At 48.1% G+C, this 20,136-nt stretch overlaps 8 protein-coding genes across 8 annotated transcripts; 7 read left to right on the plus strand and 1 right to left on the minus strand.

The window, feature by feature from the left end:
• Positions 1-1,436: 1,436 nt before the first annotated feature.
• FSST1_007599 (BTB/POZ domain-containing protein) lies at positions 1,437-2,293 on the plus strand (the record flags this gene model as incomplete). The annotated part of the gene is made up of 3 exons (XM_083224399.1): positions 1,437-1,482; positions 1,549-2,085; positions 2,136-2,293. The coding sequence occupies 3 exons, from the start codon at positions 1,437-1,439 to the stop codon at positions 2,291-2,293; spliced, it is 741 nt and encodes a 246-aa protein (XP_083083560.1).
• A 526-nt stretch (positions 2,294-2,819) lies between these two features.
• Positions 2,820-3,715, plus strand: FSST1_007600 (uncharacterized protein; the record flags this gene model as incomplete). Its single annotated transcript, XM_083224400.1, has 2 exons — positions 2,820-3,507; positions 3,576-3,715. 2 exons carry the CDS (start codon positions 2,820-2,822, stop codon positions 3,713-3,715), a joined length of 828 nt encoding a protein of 275 aa, XP_083083561.1.
• Positions 3,716-4,095: 380 nt separating this feature from the next.
• On the plus strand, positions 4,096-5,629 carry FSST1_007601 (tetratricopeptide repeat protein; the record flags this gene model as incomplete). Its single annotated transcript, XM_083224401.1, has 4 exons — positions 4,096-4,156; positions 4,290-4,332; positions 4,382-5,390; positions 5,438-5,629. The coding sequence occupies 4 exons, from the start codon at positions 4,096-4,098 to the stop codon at positions 5,627-5,629; spliced, it is 1,305 nt and encodes a 434-aa protein (XP_083083562.1).
• A 585-nt stretch (positions 5,630-6,214) lies between these two features.
• Positions 6,215-7,134, plus strand: FSST1_007602 (SDR family NAD(P)-dependent oxidoreductase; the record flags this gene model as incomplete). The annotated part of the gene is made up of 2 exons (XM_083224402.1): positions 6,215-6,380; positions 6,434-7,134. The coding sequence occupies 2 exons, from the start codon at positions 6,215-6,217 to the stop codon at positions 7,132-7,134; spliced, it is 867 nt and encodes a 288-aa protein (XP_083083563.1).
• Positions 7,135-7,276: 142 nt separating this feature from the next.
• On the minus strand, positions 7,277-8,051 carry FSST1_007603 (dolichyl-phosphate beta-D-mannosyltransferase; the record flags this gene model as incomplete). Its single annotated transcript, XM_083224404.1, has 2 exons — positions 7,277-7,895; positions 7,948-8,051. 2 exons carry the CDS (start codon positions 8,049-8,051, stop codon positions 7,277-7,279), a joined length of 723 nt encoding a protein of 240 aa, XP_083083564.1.
• Positions 8,052-9,516: 1,465 nt separating this feature from the next.
• On the plus strand, positions 9,517-10,316 carry FSST1_007604 (uncharacterized protein; the record flags this gene model as incomplete). Its single annotated transcript, XM_083224405.1, has 2 exons — positions 9,517-9,550; positions 9,694-10,316. The coding sequence occupies 2 exons, from the start codon at positions 9,517-9,519 to the stop codon at positions 10,314-10,316; spliced, it is 657 nt and encodes a 218-aa protein (XP_083083565.1).
• A 4,535-nt stretch (positions 10,317-14,851) lies between these two features.
• Positions 14,852-18,012, plus strand: FSST1_007605 (uncharacterized protein; the record flags this gene model as incomplete). Its single annotated transcript, XM_083224406.1, has 3 exons — positions 14,852-14,941; positions 15,000-15,551; positions 15,604-18,012. The coding sequence occupies 3 exons, from the start codon at positions 14,852-14,854 to the stop codon at positions 18,010-18,012; spliced, it is 3,051 nt and encodes a 1,016-aa protein (XP_083083566.1).
• Positions 18,013-18,572: 560 nt separating this feature from the next.
• Positions 18,573-20,093, plus strand: FSST1_007606 (alcohol acetyltransferase; the record flags this gene model as incomplete). Its single annotated transcript, XM_083224407.1, has 2 exons — positions 18,573-18,619; positions 18,668-20,093. 2 exons carry the CDS (start codon positions 18,573-18,575, stop codon positions 20,091-20,093), a joined length of 1,473 nt encoding a protein of 490 aa, XP_083083567.1.
• Between the last annotated feature and the right edge of the window lie 43 nt (positions 20,094-20,136).

A 20,136-nucleotide genomic window follows, 5' to 3' on the forward strand; every position in this document is an offset into this window, starting at 1 on the left:
TCGGTAGAAGTTAGTCGAGTGGGTGGATAGTGAAGAGAAAAAAAGAATATAGAAAAGAATGGATAATATACACTTAATTCTGCAGCAGTATACAATTTCTATTCATTGTTACAACTGCCCAGCACTAACAGTAGTACACTTCTTGAGGTTACTTCTTAACTGCTTGTCCAAAAACAATCTAATTAACTAAAGTGGCATAATACTCTAGTGAAAGATTGCTTAAAACTTCCAAATGTGATATCGTGTCTTAGGTTAGGCACCTACCCATATTAGAAACATTGTAGAAACAAGGTGCCAATTGTCCTAAGTAGTAACCTCAGCGTTGTTGCAATGACACTCGCAAAGATCCACCGTCTCAACCCTACAGCCCTGGATATTATTCAGCTTCAGTTTCAGTTTCAGTTACGACTGTAGTGATTTCTTCTGTCACTTATTAGGAACACTTTGCCTTTAAAACATGAAGCGAAGAGGTGAGTTGCGTCCTACACGGACGACAAGTACGCGAACTAGAAGACCTTGCTGTCCACAAACAGACCATAATACACGATCAAGAACTTATGTCTGGATGTCAATCACCGTTTTTTAATGATTGAATGCCAGAAGAGACATGAATACATGCTGGTATGCACGATATGAATGTTGTCTCCTCATAGGTACTGCCAACGATGCACCTGAAAGCAAACACGTGAACCACCTTCTAAGCAAACATGGCGACCAGTATAACAGCTTGGAGTAACCGCAGAAAGATCAAGCGTATTGGATATCATTTTGACTTCAGACTACTGCCATACTAGCAGGACATCCATCACAGATACAAACAACGAAATTTGGGAGGCAGGTAGTTACTGATGTCAAGGCTCGCGATTAATTCTTTGACGCTGGTTCGCTCACCTTTGGTGAGGGTGAACTCTCTGGCTATGATCATGAGGCTTGTTACTAAAGGACCTGTAGAATTGACGTCTCGATCATCCCCCGATGGAAGTTTGCAGCGGCGTTGACAGGACTATTTCGGCAATGATATAAACCGTGATATTTGTCCTTCAAGGAGATCATTGCAAGCTTCTAAACGAAATGGACCTGAAGGTGTGCAGAGTAGAAGACCCCGGGGTTAAAAGATTCGATAGGAGGCTCCTTAAAGGGCGACCAGTAAGTTCTGGACAGCAAGAATGTAATAGCTAAAGATACGGTTGCCTTATGAAACAAATTTATGGGTTTGTCTCTTACTGCTGAGTCGTCCGGCTTTTGGTGCCCCAATGTGTATTTTAGGCGGGCATCCTTATTAGTGCTGCCGGTGACTGGCAGCTGCCGCATCTCAAGCACCACCAGCACTCGCCGTTACTTCGTTCTACTACTAAAGAGGGCTTCTCCTCTTTTTTCTTCCTCCTTTCTTTCTTCTCCCACTACTCTCCCCAAGCATTCCGAATCCCTGCCTCAAGATGATGGCTTCGACATCTGCCTCGAGCAAAGGCTCTGCAGATATATGTACGTGCAGATCGTATCTTTATGCCCCCTATGTTATGCTAACCTACTACCTTCTGAATTCAACAGGCCCGCTCGCGATAATCTGCCAGAATGGGGATATCATCCTTGCGGTCGGTCCCAAAGCGAAGATTCAGGTTACCTCAGACTTCCTAAAGCACGTTTCGCCTGTTTTCCAAGCAATGCTTGACGGCCCCATGAGAGAAGGGGAGGCTTTTCGAAACAGGCCACACAACTCTCCAATCACAATCTCGCTTCCTGTAGATAACGCATTGGCTATGAGAAGACTTCTGCGAATCCTCTATGGCGCAGACGATATGGACCTTGATTTTGAGGCCGTTTATGATGTTCTGGTCTTGGCCGACAAGTATGACATGACTAAACGACTCAAGACTTTCGGGTTCGGTTGGGTACGCCTGGACATTGATGATGATCATCCTTTCGATGTAGACATCCGAGACTACTGGGAGAAACTGGTCATTGCCCATATGCTTGGTGACAGTATGGCTTTCTTCCAAATCAGTTGCCGCGTATCTCAATCTACGAAAGCCTTGCTAGACTGGGCGCTAGACTTACCTGACCAACTTCTTGGCTTGAAACTTGCAAGTAAGTCTAAACTATTCCCTGGGAGTAACTGTGTACTGACTGATAGATAGTGGCCATTGATGAGCTTCGTGATGATAATTCCGACGAAGACTACAGCATGGGATTGTGCCTGGACTGCTTCAAAACGGCGAAAAACAGTTTCCTTGACAAGCAGCACGGGTGCGCGTTGGAGGACTTTCATCGTTGCTGGTGGGAGAATCAGCAGTAAACATATCTAAGGTTGCGAAGTTTGGCAATCTTCTAGTCTACAACAAGTGCAGGAAAGGTAAATACTTGGAAATACTAGTACGAACGTCAAGCAATAAGCGAACAAGAAACTGGAACAGCAATAAAGGCAATTGGAGATTGATTCTCCGCCTCTAAGCATATAGAATGAAAGAATTTGGAAAGGTAGCGGCGGTTAAACTAACCAAATCACTGCGTCTATTTCTCTGTAGTTAAGCCCCTTATTGCCTAAGAACCGATCCATTTGATTCGGGATTTTTTACCATACTCGCATGCAATAAATCCAAATGTTTAATCAGAGTCATCAGGCTCTTCGTCGAGCCTAGGAAATGGACATGTGACAACCACAGTCCTGACGGTGAGCCATCAGCACGACCGTGTCTTAATCACAAACAGAAATTGGACGTCTTAATCGCGAGCAAAAATTAGACCTTGCTGGTATAACTCATGTACGTCGCCCCTGGACTTGATGCTTCCAACCAGCTGCACCCGTATCCCACGCAAGCAAGATGTGTCCTGTCAACGGCCCGTTCGACCAGGGTAACGCATCCATCCCCCTTTCTCAACTCGCACGCTATGCTTGGTCTAATATGAACCTAGGTTTGATCCAGCCCCTGAAGCAAGAGGCGAACCAGCCTCTTGCCAAGAACCCGGATCAACAGATCGTCGAGGACCTCATTCCTGGAGGAGACCTGATCCTTGCCGTTGGCTCAAAAAGAAGACTGTTCGGGGTTTCTTCGAGTTTCCTTTGCGAGATATCGCCCGTCTTTGCAGTCATGTTCGGGCCAAACTTCGAAGAAGGGCATCGTCTGCGAAGCACACAGCCCGAGGACTCCGAAATGGTGCTCGAGTTACCCGACGACAACGCCCAAGCCTTTTGTGACACTATACGTGTTCTGTACGGGGCAGATCCTGCGACAGCAGACTTCGAACCGGCTGAAATTCACAAGATCACCATCATCGTTGACAAGTACGACATGATACCGCGCTTCACCTTTGCTTCGACATACTGGTTTACAAAGTATTCCTGGACGGACGACCCGGAAGAAACCTGGCAACTCACAACTGCAGCCTATTGGATGCAGAACCCTGATGCCTTCTTTAATTTCAGCAAGAAGCTCATCAAACAGCTGCAGACTTCCCATCTGAGTCATGTTGATAACATGCCGGACAAAATGCTTGGGTTGAGACTTTGTTGTAAGCTAAGCACGAGATCTGGAAATCAGAACCAAAAATTACAAACTGCAGTAGCTAACTTCGGACAGTGGCAATCGAAGAACAACGCGTCCACAAGCTTATACACTGTACGAAGGCAAGGGGCTTATGTCTGCATTGCTTTAGCCGGTCAAAGGTCGCATTCACTCTCAGAATTAAGGGATGCAAGCACCGCAAGTATCATGCTTGAATGTGTTGCTTGGGTGAGTGTTGGTAGTGATATTGGGCTTAGTAGTTTATAAGGCGTTTGGCAATTAGTTTGTGATGCTCGCCTTGGAAGCATCAGAAGATGTGGTTTCTACATCAGCAGGTGCGAGATTGGTAATGTTTATTGCAAGGAAAACCGTCTGCTATGAATTAGCTACCAAAAAGGTTCAATGAAAAATCGAAAAACTCATTCCCTTGCCCATTGTTTGCAACCTGGGCATTCTTAAAACTTGCGATGTTGCTGAAGTTAGGTAAGAGTTGACGTCTTGAAGCTGCTACCCGATAATTATCCGAGCTGTCCATGAAGCCGCAAGCTCACGACACTTCATCAAAGAGCATCAATAACTTATCAATAACGAGACCATGAGTGGATCGCAAAGAACGGGAAGTCAAGGACACTCAAGGAATAAGTCCATCACTAAGAGTATGTCCCCAGAAGATGTCCGCTGTTGGCTGAGGTTGCCATATGATGGGGGTCGTTATCGCGCTCACTGCCTAACCTAAGGCTTCATTAACATATTTGCGATAATGGCGTAACAGTGCTAATTCTGCCTCAGCTCGACCTAGGTCCTCTACTAAAGGACCTCTCGATCTTGACGAGTGAGTTCCCTGGAATATTGAGTTTTGCGAATGCTAAATCTTGTTGCAGTGACCCGCTACTCTCACCTCCTCAACCCGCCCCTCAACGTTCTTCCTCAACCACACAGCGTAACAGACTCTCGTCACCGCATCCGCGGTCATCAACAGCAACACCGGTTTCACAACTAGGTGAAGCCAAACCGAAAGACTTTTCGTTCCTGTTACGACCAGAGATTTACCACCCTCTTACCCCTCTTAACGTCCCTGTTGCATTCCGCAATCCACAAAGGCAGCCCAATCCCGAAGCGCCCATCGAGGAGCTTGTTGCCAGTGGTCACTTCAGAGCAGCGGCTATTGCAGCAGTCCAGGAGCTTACAGGCTCTGGAGCAAGCGGGGGCATTAACCCTACCAACTCCAAGAGGATCTTTGAGCTTCTCTACACCCGTCTAGCATGTCTTACCCTGATAGATGCAACTCCCCTGGCCGCCCAGGAGGTGAAAGCCATGGAGGATCTCAATGACATCAGAAAGTACGTGGATGAGACGACGGGCGAGCACCTAGTACCATGGGAACTCCGCGTTCTCAACATCCGTCTCCAGTCACTTGGTTTCGGCGATTACCGCAGAGCTGTCATGAGCTACCACGATCTCGCTCGTGAAGCACGAGAACGCATCACCAAAGCGGCTGCGCAACACGACAACTCAGCGAGAGAGATCTGGAAAGCCCGTCTCCACGATCTTGGCATTCAAGTAGCAGGTGCTCTCATTGAGCTTGAGGACTTGACGGGTGCCGCGCAACACTTGAACACCCTGCGGGACCGGGGTGATGGCAAGATGGCACTTACAAAGGCACTCCTGTGGCTACATCTAGGCGATGTTGATAGCGCAAGGGATTGCGCGCGCCAGGCTGTTGGCAGTGACGAGAATGTAGAGAAGCTCATTCTAGCGCTCTGTGACATGGCGGACTCTGAGTACGAAAGCGCGCTCGATGCGTGGAAGGAGCTCAAGGAGACTATGGATGACGAGATGGTCGGTGTCAACACAGCAGTATGCTTGTTATACCTGGGAAGAATACAAGAGGTAAGAATTGGTGCCCGGATGATGCTTTCACGTACTAACTCAGTTAGGGACGGGCGGTATTGGAAGAGCTTGTCGACTCGGGTCTGTCGTCGCATACGCTATTGTTCAACTTATCGACTATGTACGAGCTGTGTACCGAGAGGCATAAGAACATGAAGATCAAGTTGACGGAGCGGATCGCTGGTATGGAAGCATCAGCAGCGGGCTGGGAGAAGACAAACAGTGATTTCAAGCTATAATCACTGGCTGTCATGATCTCAGTTCAAGGTAGTGGAATCTGTCACTTCAGAACTACGCTCCAGGATATATTACTTGGCGAAATGAACGTACCCACCCGGGCAGTCCACCTCAATCAGAACCTTCTCTGTATTGGACATACTGGAGGTATTCAAAGGGACGTGCATGACATCAAACGCATGGAAAGGGATTGAATGGATTTTAATATGTATTTCGTATCATAGCGATTGAGCTCTCAGCGCATGAGTGACATACCTAGCTTTATTACTGTACATTGTTGAAAAGGCCTGTAAGATAGGGCGAGCAATCTCGATTATCAGTGTTTTCTAATGCATCCACATGACTTGATAGTTCAGATGTTCCAAGTGAACTGAGAGTATCTTGTTTCTTGCTCCAAGACCGACTGAAGCTACCCCACATTCGACCTGTTGAGCCTCGGCACAGACATCCATGTCGATCATGCCGATCTCGAGGATAATTAAAGACCAGAGTCTGGGGAAACCCCCCATGATTTCTAACACCATCATTGTTTCTTCAACTCAAACCTCACCCTCGCGCCCTTTTAAATACCATTCATATCGCTCAATATGTCGGACCGTGTTAGTCAACTCGTAGGCCATCTGAACTACCCCAAGGGTCTACTTTCAGGACAATTAGCGATTATCACTGGCTCTGGCCAGGGAATAGGCGCAGAAGCAGCAAAGTTGTTCGCTAAAGAGGGGGCAAAGGTTATTGTTGCGGATATTGACGCAGGTAAGAAACTTCTAGAACTATGAGACAATCAAACATAACCCTAACTATCGCAGAAAAATGCAGTGCTGTCGCTGAAAGTATCAACAAGGACGGTGGCCAAGCCAAGGCCGTACCCGGTGATATCCTCAAAGCAGACTATATCGAGACTCTGATAAAGAGCGCTGCTGACTTTGGCGACGGCAAGATCAATATAATCGTCAACAACGCTGGCTACACTTGGGATGGAGTTATTCATAAAATGACAGACAAGCAGTGGGACACTATTCTGGCCCTTCATTGCACTGCTCCATTTACTCTTGTCCGGGCTGCAGCGCCGTACTTTCGCGTACGCGATGGGGCTCCTCGTTGCATTGTTAACATCTCATCTACATCTGGCGTGCATGGAAACGCGGGTCAGCTCAACTATGCCTTGGCCAAAGCGGGTGTTACTGGCTTCACCAAGACGATTGCAAAGGAGTGGGGTCCTGCTTTTGGTGTAAGGGCGAACACTGTCGCGTTTGGACATATCCTCACGCGATTGACTGCGGCCAAGGAGGAGGGTGCGTTCGTCAAGGGCCCAGATGGTGAGAAGATCGCACTGGGCATTCCGGTCAAACAGAAGCAGGCTGCAGGCGATGCTGCTTTCGCAGATATCCCCCTGAGACGAGCGGGCACCCCAACTGAGGCTGCGAGTGCTGTCCTAGCTGTGGCCAGTCCGTTGTTTTCTTATGTAACAGGACAGACCATCATGGTGACCGGAGGACGTAACATGTAACATTTCCATACTGTAATTGAGAGACGAAGTCATGCTTGAGATCGCACGGCTGAAGAAACGTGGTATTAGATTAAATGGTACTATACTTCCCCAAACGCCCCATCCAACAAGATGTGTTCTTTTTGATCATATCATTCCCATTCTAGACCTTGAGCCACAGGTTGAAGACACCTTGGGCGTACTGCACAATCTCGTCTCCGCCAAGCTTGCTCTCTCCGTACAGACGGTCGACGAAGGAGATGGGAACCTCAGCGACAGTGCAGCCCATGGCCTTGGCACGAACCATAAGCTCCATCTGGAAACTGTAACCCTTACTCTCAGTGGTAGCAATAGCCTTCTCCAGGGCAGCACGCTTGTACAGACGGAAACTGCCTGTTAGGTCGCTCACGCCAGGGCGCAGGACAGTGTCGGCGAACAAGTTGGCGCCACGGCTGACAAACTTTCGCTTGAGATCCCAGCCAAAGACACCTCCATCTCCAGCATAGCGAGTACCGGTGACGATGTCGTAGTTGCCCTTCTCCTGGAGAGCGACCATATCGGGGATGAACTTGGGGTGGTGGGAGAAGTCGGCGTCCATGATAATGACAAAGTTGCCAGTGACAAACTTGAGACCGTGGACGTAGGCCGTTCCGAGACCGAGTTTACCAGCGCGGGGCTTGAGGAGGACGTGGGGAGAGTAGACCTTGACGAGCTGCTGGGCGACTTCTTGGGTTCCATCGGGGGATCCGTCGTCGACGATGATGAGTTCCCAATCGAGGTTGCTGTTATAGTTAGTTTTCCAAAATCCAATCGTTACTATTGATGTGTACGGACTTCTCAGTGAAAGTGCGGTTCAACAACCAGGTAATGATGGGGAGGTTCTTGCGCTCGTTGTATGTCGGCAAGATAACCGAATACTTGTTTCCCTTGGGAGCCATGATGGGCGGAATTGAAGGGGTATCGATTTGAAGAAGGGGGATAAAGAAGAGAAGAAATGAACTGAGAATAGGCAGATCAAGGAAGAACTGCAAAGGGAAAAATGAGCGTGAAAATTGGGGATCGCGTTGATGGATTATCTCGTCGTTATTCGCGTCTAGCCACTCTCTAACTTTAGGAGACACTTTGAAGCTGGCGATGGAGCAGGGGGCATGAAAGGAATGACTAAGCCTACAATGGCGGAGAGCCAGATTGCACTGAACAGCCCCTGAATTCTGAAAGTGTGGCGGTCGAGCTTTAGGGGTTGTGGCTAATGAGGTACACGGGCTTTCTTGGTTTGACTGATGCCGATCTGCTAGCATGGATTGGGAAGCATTGACATGCAAGTCAGTCTTGGGATCGTCAGTTCTGCCGTCATGTCATGCCCGCCAGTTCAGAGAGGGGGAATTGCATCTGGGACAGTGATCATTTCCCGATTACTCATTTATTGCTCAAAACTCATAAGAGCATGAGAAACAGTGATATTCGTGGTCCGCTTCAACCGCGTACTGGCTGCCCAGCTAAAGACACGAAACTCTGCTTAGCCAAAACTCTCTCAGTGATTTCCCCAGCAACTCTAAGCAAGTACCGGTACTAAAGCTCTGTCTCACAACCAGATCAGTGGCTTAGTGCCTTCCCAGGATGTCAGAAAGATTGACCAATGAAAACCTAGAAGACGAAATTAGTAGGTCACTTTATGCCTGTTTGGCCATGGTTCTCAGACTATTTATTTTTATATGCTAAGACTTGGGTGTCATTTTTTCTGCTACCTCCTAGTAGGGCCTGCAAGAGCTTGACCCACTCAAGCTCTTTTCCTCGTTCCCCGCAACGCAACGCGACGCAACGCAACCGCAGCGCAAGTCGAATCGAATCGAACTGGGATCCAATCCCAACATGACGACCAAGTCCGTCCCGATCTGCAGAGTTCACACCGTCAAGTACGGGTGTTCCTTGGGTTAATCTCACAGTCCACCAAGTTACCGTACAGTGACGAAAGGGCGCTGGCGTGGGCGCAAGACGCCTTTACCGTTGCCTTGACCCAATGCATCCATCCCCATCCCCATCCCGTTCATGTTACTCGTCCCTCAATTCTTGCGGGCAAGGAACCTCGATATTGTTTGTGCATCCTCGGCTTCGGATCTACCCATACCCAGTCTCTTTCTGCTTCTATGCTCTGTTTCTAGCTATGGCTTGTGGAACCGTCGTGACCTCGTGCTCTCGTTCCCGCCAACCTCACTCCAGCTTTCCGTGTCCCATCCTCAACTTGAATTCTTCCTTCTTCTCCATCGTGAAGCATCGTTCTCATTCCTGCGACTCCAAAACAGTATCACAAACTTCAATACCATCCATTCTTAACTCTACCGCGTTTTGCACACTTGCGCTTGTAAACCAGACTCGCTTTGCGACAACAATTGTTACGTCATCATCATGTCGGACGGAATCGCTCCAGCTATAGACAAAGGTAAGCTTCATCTCCAGCCATCTCAATGGCCTCGCGTTCATCGCGTATAGTCTTGCGCTATGCAATTGGCACACGTAGTGGCCTTTGAAGTCTCGTGGGCTCTGCAATACAACCTATACCTCGAGTAAACTGACACATTCTAGTCGGCGCACCTGAACCTACAGCTCCCGAAGCTGAGGCTGGCGCTCCCACCATGGATACAACAGCTCCTTCAGAGCCTACCAAATCAGAGGAGAGCAAGCCCCCTGGTGGTGCCGGCGGTCTTCACGCTCCGCCAAAGCCCGTCGAGGTTGCTTCGGTTCCACAAACGCCCATCAACAACATGACCCCAGCAGGCGGCACTCCTCGACCTGTGCTCAACATCGAAGAAGAGCCCAAGGATTCGCCAAAGAACGAAGACGAGAATGCTTTCATCACCACCGGCGTAGAAACAACCTCGGCGCCTGCTGTCTCGGAGCCAAAGGATGTCAACGGCACCAACGACGTCGCCGATGCCGCTGCTGGAGAGAAGCGCAAGGCCGAAGAGCCCCCTGCTGCTACTAACGGCGCGTCTGCTCCCGTTGTATCAGATAAGCCTGAATCCGAAGAGCCTGTTGAGAAGAAGGCTCGCGTCGAAGATGTCGCAGATGAGCCGACAGCCACCGAAGATGCTGCGCCAGACGGTAAGCAGGAGAATGGCAAGACTCTGAAGAAAGACAAGAAGGTTGTCCCTCCGGTTGGTAAGACGGCACGCAAGACGCGAAGTCAAGGCCCTGTTGAAGTCTAGGCGCGGTTTATAAATATTTCCTTATTTTATCATTACGTTTTATGAGTGTTGAGCAGAACATTGCTCCAAGGATGGTACGGCGAAAACGGCACAGTCGGTGATGGGAACAGGACCAGCTTCCCAAAGTCTGCCTGATCGGAGGTATTACATGTATATTTGTGCGTCAGGTAGTAAAACAATGATTATTCGCCTCTGGCCTTGCGTGATTTCTATTAGTACAGGTATTCTAATACTACAGCGCCTTACCCAAGCATAACAATATCAACCGCATACCCAACCAAGCAATCACTTTCCAAGGATCCGACAATTTGCATCAAGAACGAGTCCACCTAGTCTCTTTTCGTTGCTACCACTTTTGACAGTTCAATAATAGGCCTGCTTCTTCTCACCCATGATGGCGATGCCCAACCGATTCTCGATATAGGTTGCGCTCGCTCAACAACACATAACTGAAGCGCAACCTGAACCAGGTCGTTGAAAATAAAAGCATGGACAGTCCTGGCATATCGTTTTGAGAAAGGATTGAAATGGTGCTCCTCGAGCTAGTTGTTGCCGCGGATTTTGTACGCTCACTTCAGTTCCCATAACAAAAGTCGCAAGTCCAATGCGTATTGCACAACTTAGTGATCTTGCCCATTATCTTGATCATATTTGACACAAGAATCAAAGCAGGAAATAAAAAATCTACGTTCGGTGGTAAGTCCTTTAGGAAGCTTCAGGAGACCTTGAAGCGAGAACCCCTGGAAGAATGCATAAGAACAGCCAATTCACTCGGCGAAGAACAACGAGCGTCGTAACTAAGTAGCCTTGGGAATCGCCTGGGATCAAGCTCAAGAACCTTGTGACAAGTGAATTGTGCCTGGCTCGATTCGGGGATGACCATTGTTGTTGTTTGGTAGGGTTGGGATAGTGGAATGGCTTCTCAAAACGGATATTGTCCTTCTATTCGCGTACCTGATTCTAAAGGCTGAAGAAAGGTGATGAATAAATGATCATTATAAACATATCTGGGGAGCAGCTTCTTTTGTCAATCACCCATTTCATAGAGTTCAGTTGCTGCTTTATTGAGTTGGACTTTCTAAATCAACAAGACAAAAAGGTTTATAGTTTGGCAACTACTTTGTGAGCATATCAACGTACAAAGCTTTCATAGTGTGTTTCTATACAGATACTCATCTGAGGTCAAGGTTGAAGAACTAACGCCAAAGTCTTTACTATGGTTCGCGTTTATCCTGAGTCTATTTCTTTGCCGTGTGCCCTTCTAATCCCACAACTCTAGTTGTTGAACTTTTGGCAACAAGGTTTTGTGTTATTGATGATGAGTGTGTTCTAATGATGTTATTAAGTTCATGGTGAAGAGAGTCATGGTCTCATGTTGACACAACTTCTACAAACATGCATACGACACTGTAGGTCCGTGTATGTCAAGACAGCTAATATCCTTGGGTAAAGCATAAAGATCGGTTATTCTGACAAGCAAAGTACCCAGCCATGGGGCCTCATGTCTCCCTCTGCTTCCAGGCTTCCTTGGCCGTCAAATACATTGGCCCGGTAGAACACCCCTTGTTGAAGCAGCCATAACTTCCACGAATCTGAGAGATCTCCAACTTCTTATGTAAACTAAATGAGCCGACGCGCATGTTTATACTAAAATATAACGATAAAACATGCTTGCAAAGTAGTACCAGCAGCAGACGATAAGGCCGTGCTATAATGGAGTTGCGAAACGACCTCCCTGAAGCAAATCAAGCAACTCCAGGGAACATAATTCAGGTCCAAGATCCATGTTAAAATGGATAAGACACACCCTCTATGAGTTTACTGGAGGTGGTAGTGGTTGTCGCTGTTCAAAGGACGGAATATAGCAGCAGCTCTAATAAGAACATCATAGTAAGGGTCAGTGGAACGCACTGCAACAGAATAAAACAATGTGTTGGATTCAAAATAACGATTTATCAGAAACTCAGCATCCGCTCAAAGTCATTATGTATCTGCGGTGTAGAGTTTTGTGTCTGTTTAGTTTTTGACTCTTGTCTGTTGCATCTTGAGGGCATTTTCAAACCTTTGATGTTGCAATCTGATCCTCCAAGGTGCTTCCGTCCACATAACTATTAGTATGGAAGTTAGGATAGATATATGTATTGTGAGCTTAAACCTAGACATGCGAAGATATATTTCTATTTACAAAACTGCTATTTTATCCATCCACATTAAGTACAGTAGCTCCGCCATCACAAGTCCGACAGCAACCATTCAGGAACACTTGAAGGCTGGTGGCTGACAGCATACATGTGTTTTTACAGTCATCTGTCAAAGTGAGAATATTAACATACAAACATCAGACAGATAACGATGGTCAGCGCCATCAGCCTTAGACCCCAAGATGATCCAATATAAGCCCAGCTGGCTGAGACGTATGACAAGTCAAGCTTATATCTATTCCGGCACAATAAACACATGCTTCGGTTTAAGCAAAATGTCCTCAAAGGTTGTATGTAGGTTTATGTTCATTTTTCTTGAAACTCACCAACGTGATGTTTGCCTTGCCCAGACGGGATAGATACAATGACTTGTACCAAAAAAACTACCTATCTATAATTAGGCTGTTCTACTGCTAAGGAATGATAGAATATTCACTTGACAAACATTTTTCTCTGCGAAAATTTGATAGAATCGAATAGACTTTCGTCGTCATGCCTCGGGCGGTAGTGCGTGGTGATGGAGTTTAGTGTTTTCTTTTTCCGACTCACTGTTTCAGAAGTTTCAACAAGCTTTGGTACCTACCCCATCGGCGAACGCACGAAACCACTTCCCGATTGACAGTGCTTGTTTTTCTTGATTACGATCGATTGCGTGTCTTTTTATCGATATGTCATTGAGCATGAACTATTTTACTTGGTAAAAAATAGTGGCGAATGAAGCGGATAGTAAAATGCACCATTGAGGCATGAATGTACTTTGTACCGGTCTGGATCCATCAAACGTTTGTTTACGGGGAACCAAAGGAAAAGGGGACTACAGTGCAAATCACAGTACAGCCAACAGATTGCAAGGCGGTTGGGGCGTTTGTGTCAAGACAAAATTGCTTATTTATGCCAGGGCAATGCATATAATCTGCAAGACAAGGCGTTGCAGGAAAGACATATTAAAAAGAAAGACAAAAAACTGTGACTGAATGTGCAACGCAAGATCGATCGACAACGGGTTGACAGCACGTTGGAACCAGAGATCTTTGTTTTTAGAGCGTCATCACATCATTTCCGTTTGTAGAAGAGCGTCGCTTGGAATGCTTCGTATCCATTGAGTTCGGGACCGCTAAGAAAAATAAAAAACCCTCCCGTCCAAGGGCTCTCCCAGGGGATCCGGCCATTCAGCATCCATGCAGGGGCAATGGTCCAGGTGGACGTGGCGAGTGCATAAGCTGGAAGGTGGGTAACGATTGGCTGTTGTACTCACGGATGAAGAGCGACTCCACTGTTTGGCGGATCCAGAGGCGTCAAAAATAGCATCTGGAGCTAGGTCCATCCCCACGAAGGCCGCGTGCTTTTCTTGACAGCCCGACACTGAACGTGTACTAAAGAGACAGGATGGGATGGTGAATGCCACTAAGATGGGTGTCAGGTATTTTGTTGAAAAGTCTGTGACTTGTACTTGTGATTGATTTTGAGAGCAGAGCATTGGCAGCACATATACCCGTAATAGGTCACATGCCGTTGAGTCTGGATCATTCTATACAAGACAATTAACATTAACATTACCCAGGCTAACCATCTAAAACAGGGGACTTTTATTGGCGTTGGTAGGTTAGATTCGGTTCGATGCAGTACCGGGCTCCTTAGATGAATGCCAAGCTTTCTCCGTTGATGACTTCTCCCCCAATAAAGACAAAAAAAAGTGAAAGTCTCCCCCATGATAAACGGGATCCATGTCAATGTCATGGCTCCTCCTTAGTCTGAATAGGAACCTCCACACCCCCAGCCCTACTTTTATCTTTCTATCCTTTTACCTACGTACGTCCCGGACCTTGCTTCTCGGAACTTGGACATCCTATCTCTCCGGATTTATCCAATTCTTTGTCCCTTCCCTTTTGTCCTTTCTCCATCATCGTCGCTTGTTCCTGAGTGACGCCATCCGAATCGTTTCGCTTCACCTTGCCCCCTTATCCGCGCCTCACCCTCTGGGAGACCTCACGGGCCAGTAGCGTTTCTTTCATTATAGCGACACACTCGTTCACTTAAGCTCTTTGTTTACCAACGACACATCTGTTACCTCCAGCCTGGACATTTACCCCGTCGCCCTCCACGGACTGGGCTTCGTCAGCTGTCTCATCTCGATTGCGACTCAAACCCCCTGCGAATCTATACGAGATTCTTCCCTCGTCGACGTCGTTCAATTATCTACTCTCGATACGTGCTCATAAACATCGGGCTTTTGAGATCTCCAAAGATCGCCGCCGCGCGCTGTATCAGACTGCCGTTGTTCTTCTGATTTAAGCTCCAACGTCTTCGCCCGTTGGCGGAGTCCTCGCGCCCAGCATGGAAGGTTCAGCCCACCTACATGGCCGAGATCCGGAAGACGCTGGTCACCAGCTGCTCGATCTTCTCCAATCCCCTTTCAGTGGACAGGTATGACTTGCGACTGTCCAGACGATGCCATGTGCGCACTGTTAACACTCCTCTCAAGCTTCAAGCTGCTTCGCTGTACTCTGCTTTAGCTACCTCGCTTCCCGTTACAATTGGCATCGCCATCTTTTTCTCCATCTTGCGACCATACCATCAGGCAATTTACGCCCCAAAGTTGAAACATGCCGACGAGAAACACGTACCGCCACCTATAGGAAAGGCCCCTTGGTCGTGGATAACGACACTATGGCGAACCAACGAAGATATGCTTCTGCCTTTGATCGGCATGGATGCAACCGTCTTCCTACGCTTCGTTCGCATGTGCCGTAACATGTTCCTTACTCTGTGTATCACTGGCATCGGCATTCTTCTCCCTGTCAACGTGTCAAGATTCAAGGATTATCAAGGCGACAAGCAGACTAGTTGGGTCATCAGCATCACCCCTCTCACAGTATATGCACCCGCAATCTGGTCTCAAGTCGTTATCGCTTGGTGCTTCAACTTCATTGTCATTGGCTTCCTCTGGTTCAACTACAGGAAAGTTCACCAGCTCCGGCGCAGATACTTCGAGAGCGAAGACTACCAAAAGAGTCTTCACTCTCGTACATTGATGGTAAGATAAATTAACAACTAAGAAGGAATTGCCTGCTCACGCTGAATCGCAGGTCTTTGATATTCCCAAGAAGGGCTGCTCTGACGAAGGCATTGCCAGAATCATCGATCAGATCGCCCCTAACTCATCCTTTGCTCGAACCGCTGTTGCCCGAAACGTCAAAGAACTCCCAGCTCTCATCGACCAGCACGACCACGCCGTTCGTAAGCTCGAGAAGATCTTGGCTAAGTACCTTAAGGATCCCAGCAACGTTCCGACTGCTCGTCCTATGTGCAAACCCTCCAAGAAGGATCGATCATACGGGACTTACCCCAGAGGACAGAAGGTGGATGCCATTGAATACTACACTCAGCGAATTCGTGACCTCGAGGTTCAGATCAAACAAGTTCGTGCGACTGTTGATAAGCGAGGTTCGATGCCCTACGGTTTTGCCAGTTATGCGGATATCGCAGAGGCTCACGGTATTGCGTACGCCTGTCGCAAGAAGAAGCCTGTTGGCGCTACGGTCAAGCTTGCACCTCGGCCGAACGACATCATCTGGGAGAACATGCCCTTGTACAGTAGCACACGCGGACGACGACGATGGGTCAACAACATGTGGATTACTCTCCTCACACTTTTCTGGATTGTTCCTAACTTGGGTATCGCCATCTTCCTTGTCAACTTGGAAAACCTGGGCAAGGTCTGGCCTGCTTTCCGAACAGAACTCGCCGCTCACCCCAAGGTTTGGGGTGCTATCCAGGGTGTTCTCTCTCCAGCTATCATGTCTTTGACCTACCTTGTTCTCCCTATGCTTTTCCGTCGACTTTCTGTCAAGGCTGGTGACCAGACCAAGACTGGACGAGAGAGGCACGTTTTGGCCAAGCTTTACTTCTTCTTCGTCTTCAACAACCTTTTCATCTTTTCCATTTTCAGTACAGTTTGGTCATTTGTCTTCAGCGTTGTCCAAGATACAACTGGCGTTAAGAAAGAGGATGCTTGGGAATCGATTAAGAAACAGAACATTGCTAGCGGTCTTTTTGAAACACTTTGCAACAACAGTCTCTTCTGGGTCACTTATCTACTCCAGCGTCAACTCGGTGCGGCTATCGACCTCGCCCAGGCCTGGCCTCTCATTCAAGCCTTCTTCCTCAAGAAGTTCTCCAGCCCGACACCCAGAGAGCTTATCGAGCTTACCGCCCCACCTCCTTTTGAGTACGCCAGTTACTACAACTATTTCCTCTACTATGCCACAGTCACCATGTGTCTTGCTGGTATCCAGCCTCTGGTCCTCCCGGCAACAGCTCTTTACTTTGTCATCGATTCGTGGCTCAAGAAGTACCTTCTACTCTACCGCTTTGTCACCAAGACTGAGTCTGGAGGAATGTTCTGGCGTGTCATTTTTAACCGTTTCATCTTCGCCACGATTCTTTCTAACCTGGTCGTCATGTTGACTTGCTGGGCTCACGGCAACTTTGGAACTCACATCGAATTCTGGTGTGTGGTACCTTTGCCTTTCATCATGCTCATCTTCAAGATCTACTGCAACCGGGCTTTCAACGACAAGATCACATACTACAGCATTCAGGACGTTACCAAGTCGCCCGAGAATGGAGTCGACCCCAAGGAGAATCGTATGAGAAGTGAACGATTGGCAAACCGATTCGGTCATCCTGCCCTCTACCGACCTCTCATCACACCCATGGTGCACGCCAAAGCGCAAAACCTCCTTCCTGCCATTTACAAGGGTCGCCTGACTGATGGTAGAGAAGTTGATTCCGGTGACATGATGACTGTGAGTGGCTACTCGGACATGGTTGTGCTCGATCCTATGCAGGGCGGAAAACCAGGCAAACTTGCCAACAATGTTCCTGGATTCGAGTTCGTGAACGACACTCAGATGGACTTTGAGTATTACAAGAATCGAGCCGAGTTTGCAGAGAACCACGGTGGAGGTGAAATTTACGGTCGCCCGGGAGAGATTGGTCGTCCTGGCACCCCAGGATCTTTAGATGGCAGCGATTTCTCACGTCCCGGCACTCCTGTTGGTGGCGGCCGTTCTGCCTCTCCTGCTGCATTTGCCGGCGGAGCAGCCCAGCAGCAACGATTGATGTCTCTTGCCAGCAACGTTAGCGGTGACACAAGTTACTCGTCTTACCGACCAGGCGCCAATACCGGCTTCACTCAGCAGATGACTTTGGGTCAAGAGCCCCCTGCACGAGGTCGTAGCCCGTTGTATGCCCAGAACAATGGAAGCTCGTCCAGTCTTGGACTCATCCAAAACGCTGCAGCTCCAGCGTACAGCAGCAATCTCAACACTCCAGGCCGCATGACACCTGCACAATCGCCCGGACCTTCGGTCGGCGCTATGGGCGGCGGGCCTCAAGGCTATAGCGGTCTTTCGCAGCACGAAGCTGAGCAATCATATGACTACTTCCGTGGCAACACTCGCCCTAGGAGAAATCCTGGCGAAGGGTGGTAGATATATATTCATTCAAAAAGACACATCTTTTCATTGCATAAAATTTGCGCGGCGTTTGGATAGAATGGGACAGGGACCCTTTGGAATTGTGAAATGAGGTGGAAATTGCTACGAGATGAGATGATCCGGTACATACCTGGTACATCTGCAATGAATAGAACATTTTTGGATTATAGCTTTTAATTCACAACAGCCCTTACCATTTCACTACTAGAGACGTTCATTCTTTGGTCTATTTTTGTGTTCAAGTCATTTTAATGGAGACAAAACTGATAAGCTACCCCGGAAAATACTCGTGGGCTACCAGGAGGGGAGCCAACTAAGCAAGGGACCCATCAACCGTGCCTCTAGTATGCATTCAAAGACAGATGCCCGCTTGCTTACGTGGATGAGATCTCTGATATACAACTCATCCCATTACTTAACTTGTTGTGCCGTGCATGACGACACCGCTATAATACGGGAGTCGACTATTTTATTCAAGCATTCATAAGAACAGGTTCTCCGCCAGAGTTGTGAACAGTAGTATCAGCTTTGCTCAAGCCTAGAGTTGAATCAAAATGACTACGACCTCCGAAATGCAAACAGTGCGACGCCTGGGTCTCTTGTAAGTCATCTCTGCAGTACTTGACCGCAGTACTGACGTGTTGCTTAGAGAGGCTGGCTCGGCTGCTTTTCACCTCATGGGTTTATATCGCTCAGTGGTAGTATCTGCGACGTACAGTATTCCCTCACGCGAGCAGTCTAAAGAAGCCATGCTCGCAGCTCTGGGGGATTTGATCAATGATAACCCTATGCTGCGTGTTGGCATCAAAGATGAGGGTAGCACTGTCGCCTACTTTACTCACATTCCCGAGATGAAGCTCAATGACTTTGTTGAGTTCCGCACTTCTGCTTCCGATCTTAGCTTTAGTAAAGATTTGAAACATTTGCACTGCTGGTGCCATGATCAAATCTTCCAGGATGTTGAGACGAGGCCACCATGGAGGGTGTTTGTTCTTCGACCAGACGGGGAATCTCCTGCTTTTGAGGCTGTTGTTTTTGCCTTTCACCATTCTCTTATGGATGGTATGGGAGGGAGGTTGTTCCATGAGAAACTACTCGCAAAGCTGAACTCGTTGCCTCCCAACCCATCGCCGCCAGCGGTCCTATCCTTTCCTGAATGCCCCGTGCTGCCTGAACCGCAAGACAATGTCATCGACTATACAACCACTCTGTCTCACCGATTCTCAGGCCTATTGAATTGGATGCGACCTTCTTTTTTTACGCCTACTCACGAAATTTGGTCTGCTGAACCTGTCGAATTCAGTCGTCCTCACAAGGCTCGGTTGGCTGTCGTGGATATTCCTCCCGATGTGATGAAGAGTGTCCTCGCGGCGACTCGTTCCTATAGAACATCTCTTACAGGCCTGCTGCACGCTCTTGCACTTGCATCACTATCTCGACGTGTTCCTGACGCACCAGGTTTTACGTCTTCAACACCTATGAGCATGCGTCCTTATATATCTCCCACGGCTGACCCTGCTCAGAAAGAAGCCCTGTTTGGATGTGTGACTGGTACTGCACACGAACACCTTTCTGCAGAACTCGCTGCTCTTCGAAACGCACAAGGCGAGGCACTTGATGATCTAGTCTGGTCACACGCACGAAAGATAAAAGAGGAACTCAAACAAAAGACATCTACTCTCCCAGCCACCGATGGCCTCAAAGCACTCCGCAGTATCAAAGACTGGACCGAGTTCTTGATTGAAAGAGACGGTAGCAAGCGCAGAAGGACATGGGAAGTCAGCAATCTCGGTATGCTGGCAGAACCTGCCGAGAATGGACCTGACAAGAGGACCATATTGCATGCAATGTTTACGAACGGGCCTATGATCTCGAGCGATCCGATGAGCATTAGCATTGTAAGCGTTAAGAATGGGATGCTGACTTTGGGAATAACGTGGAATGATAGTAGTGTGGATGAAAAGCTTATGGAGGGTTTGAGAGGAGATTTGGAGTCTGCCCTGAAGCAATTACATGAGGAGGGAGACTTGTGCATGCACTGGTTGTATGAAGAGGACTCTGAGGATGAGGCTTGAGAAAAGAAAGAGACGCTGCTGGCTTTAAAATTCTAGGTGATGG

The sequence above is a fragment of the Fusarium sambucinum genome, chromosome II (genome assembly GCF_050947815.1).
Source record: "Fusarium sambucinum isolate potato_lamoka chromosome II, whole genome shotgun sequence".
NCBI classification, from domain to species: Eukaryota; Fungi; Ascomycota; class Sordariomycetes; order Hypocreales; family Nectriaceae; genus Fusarium; species Fusarium sambucinum.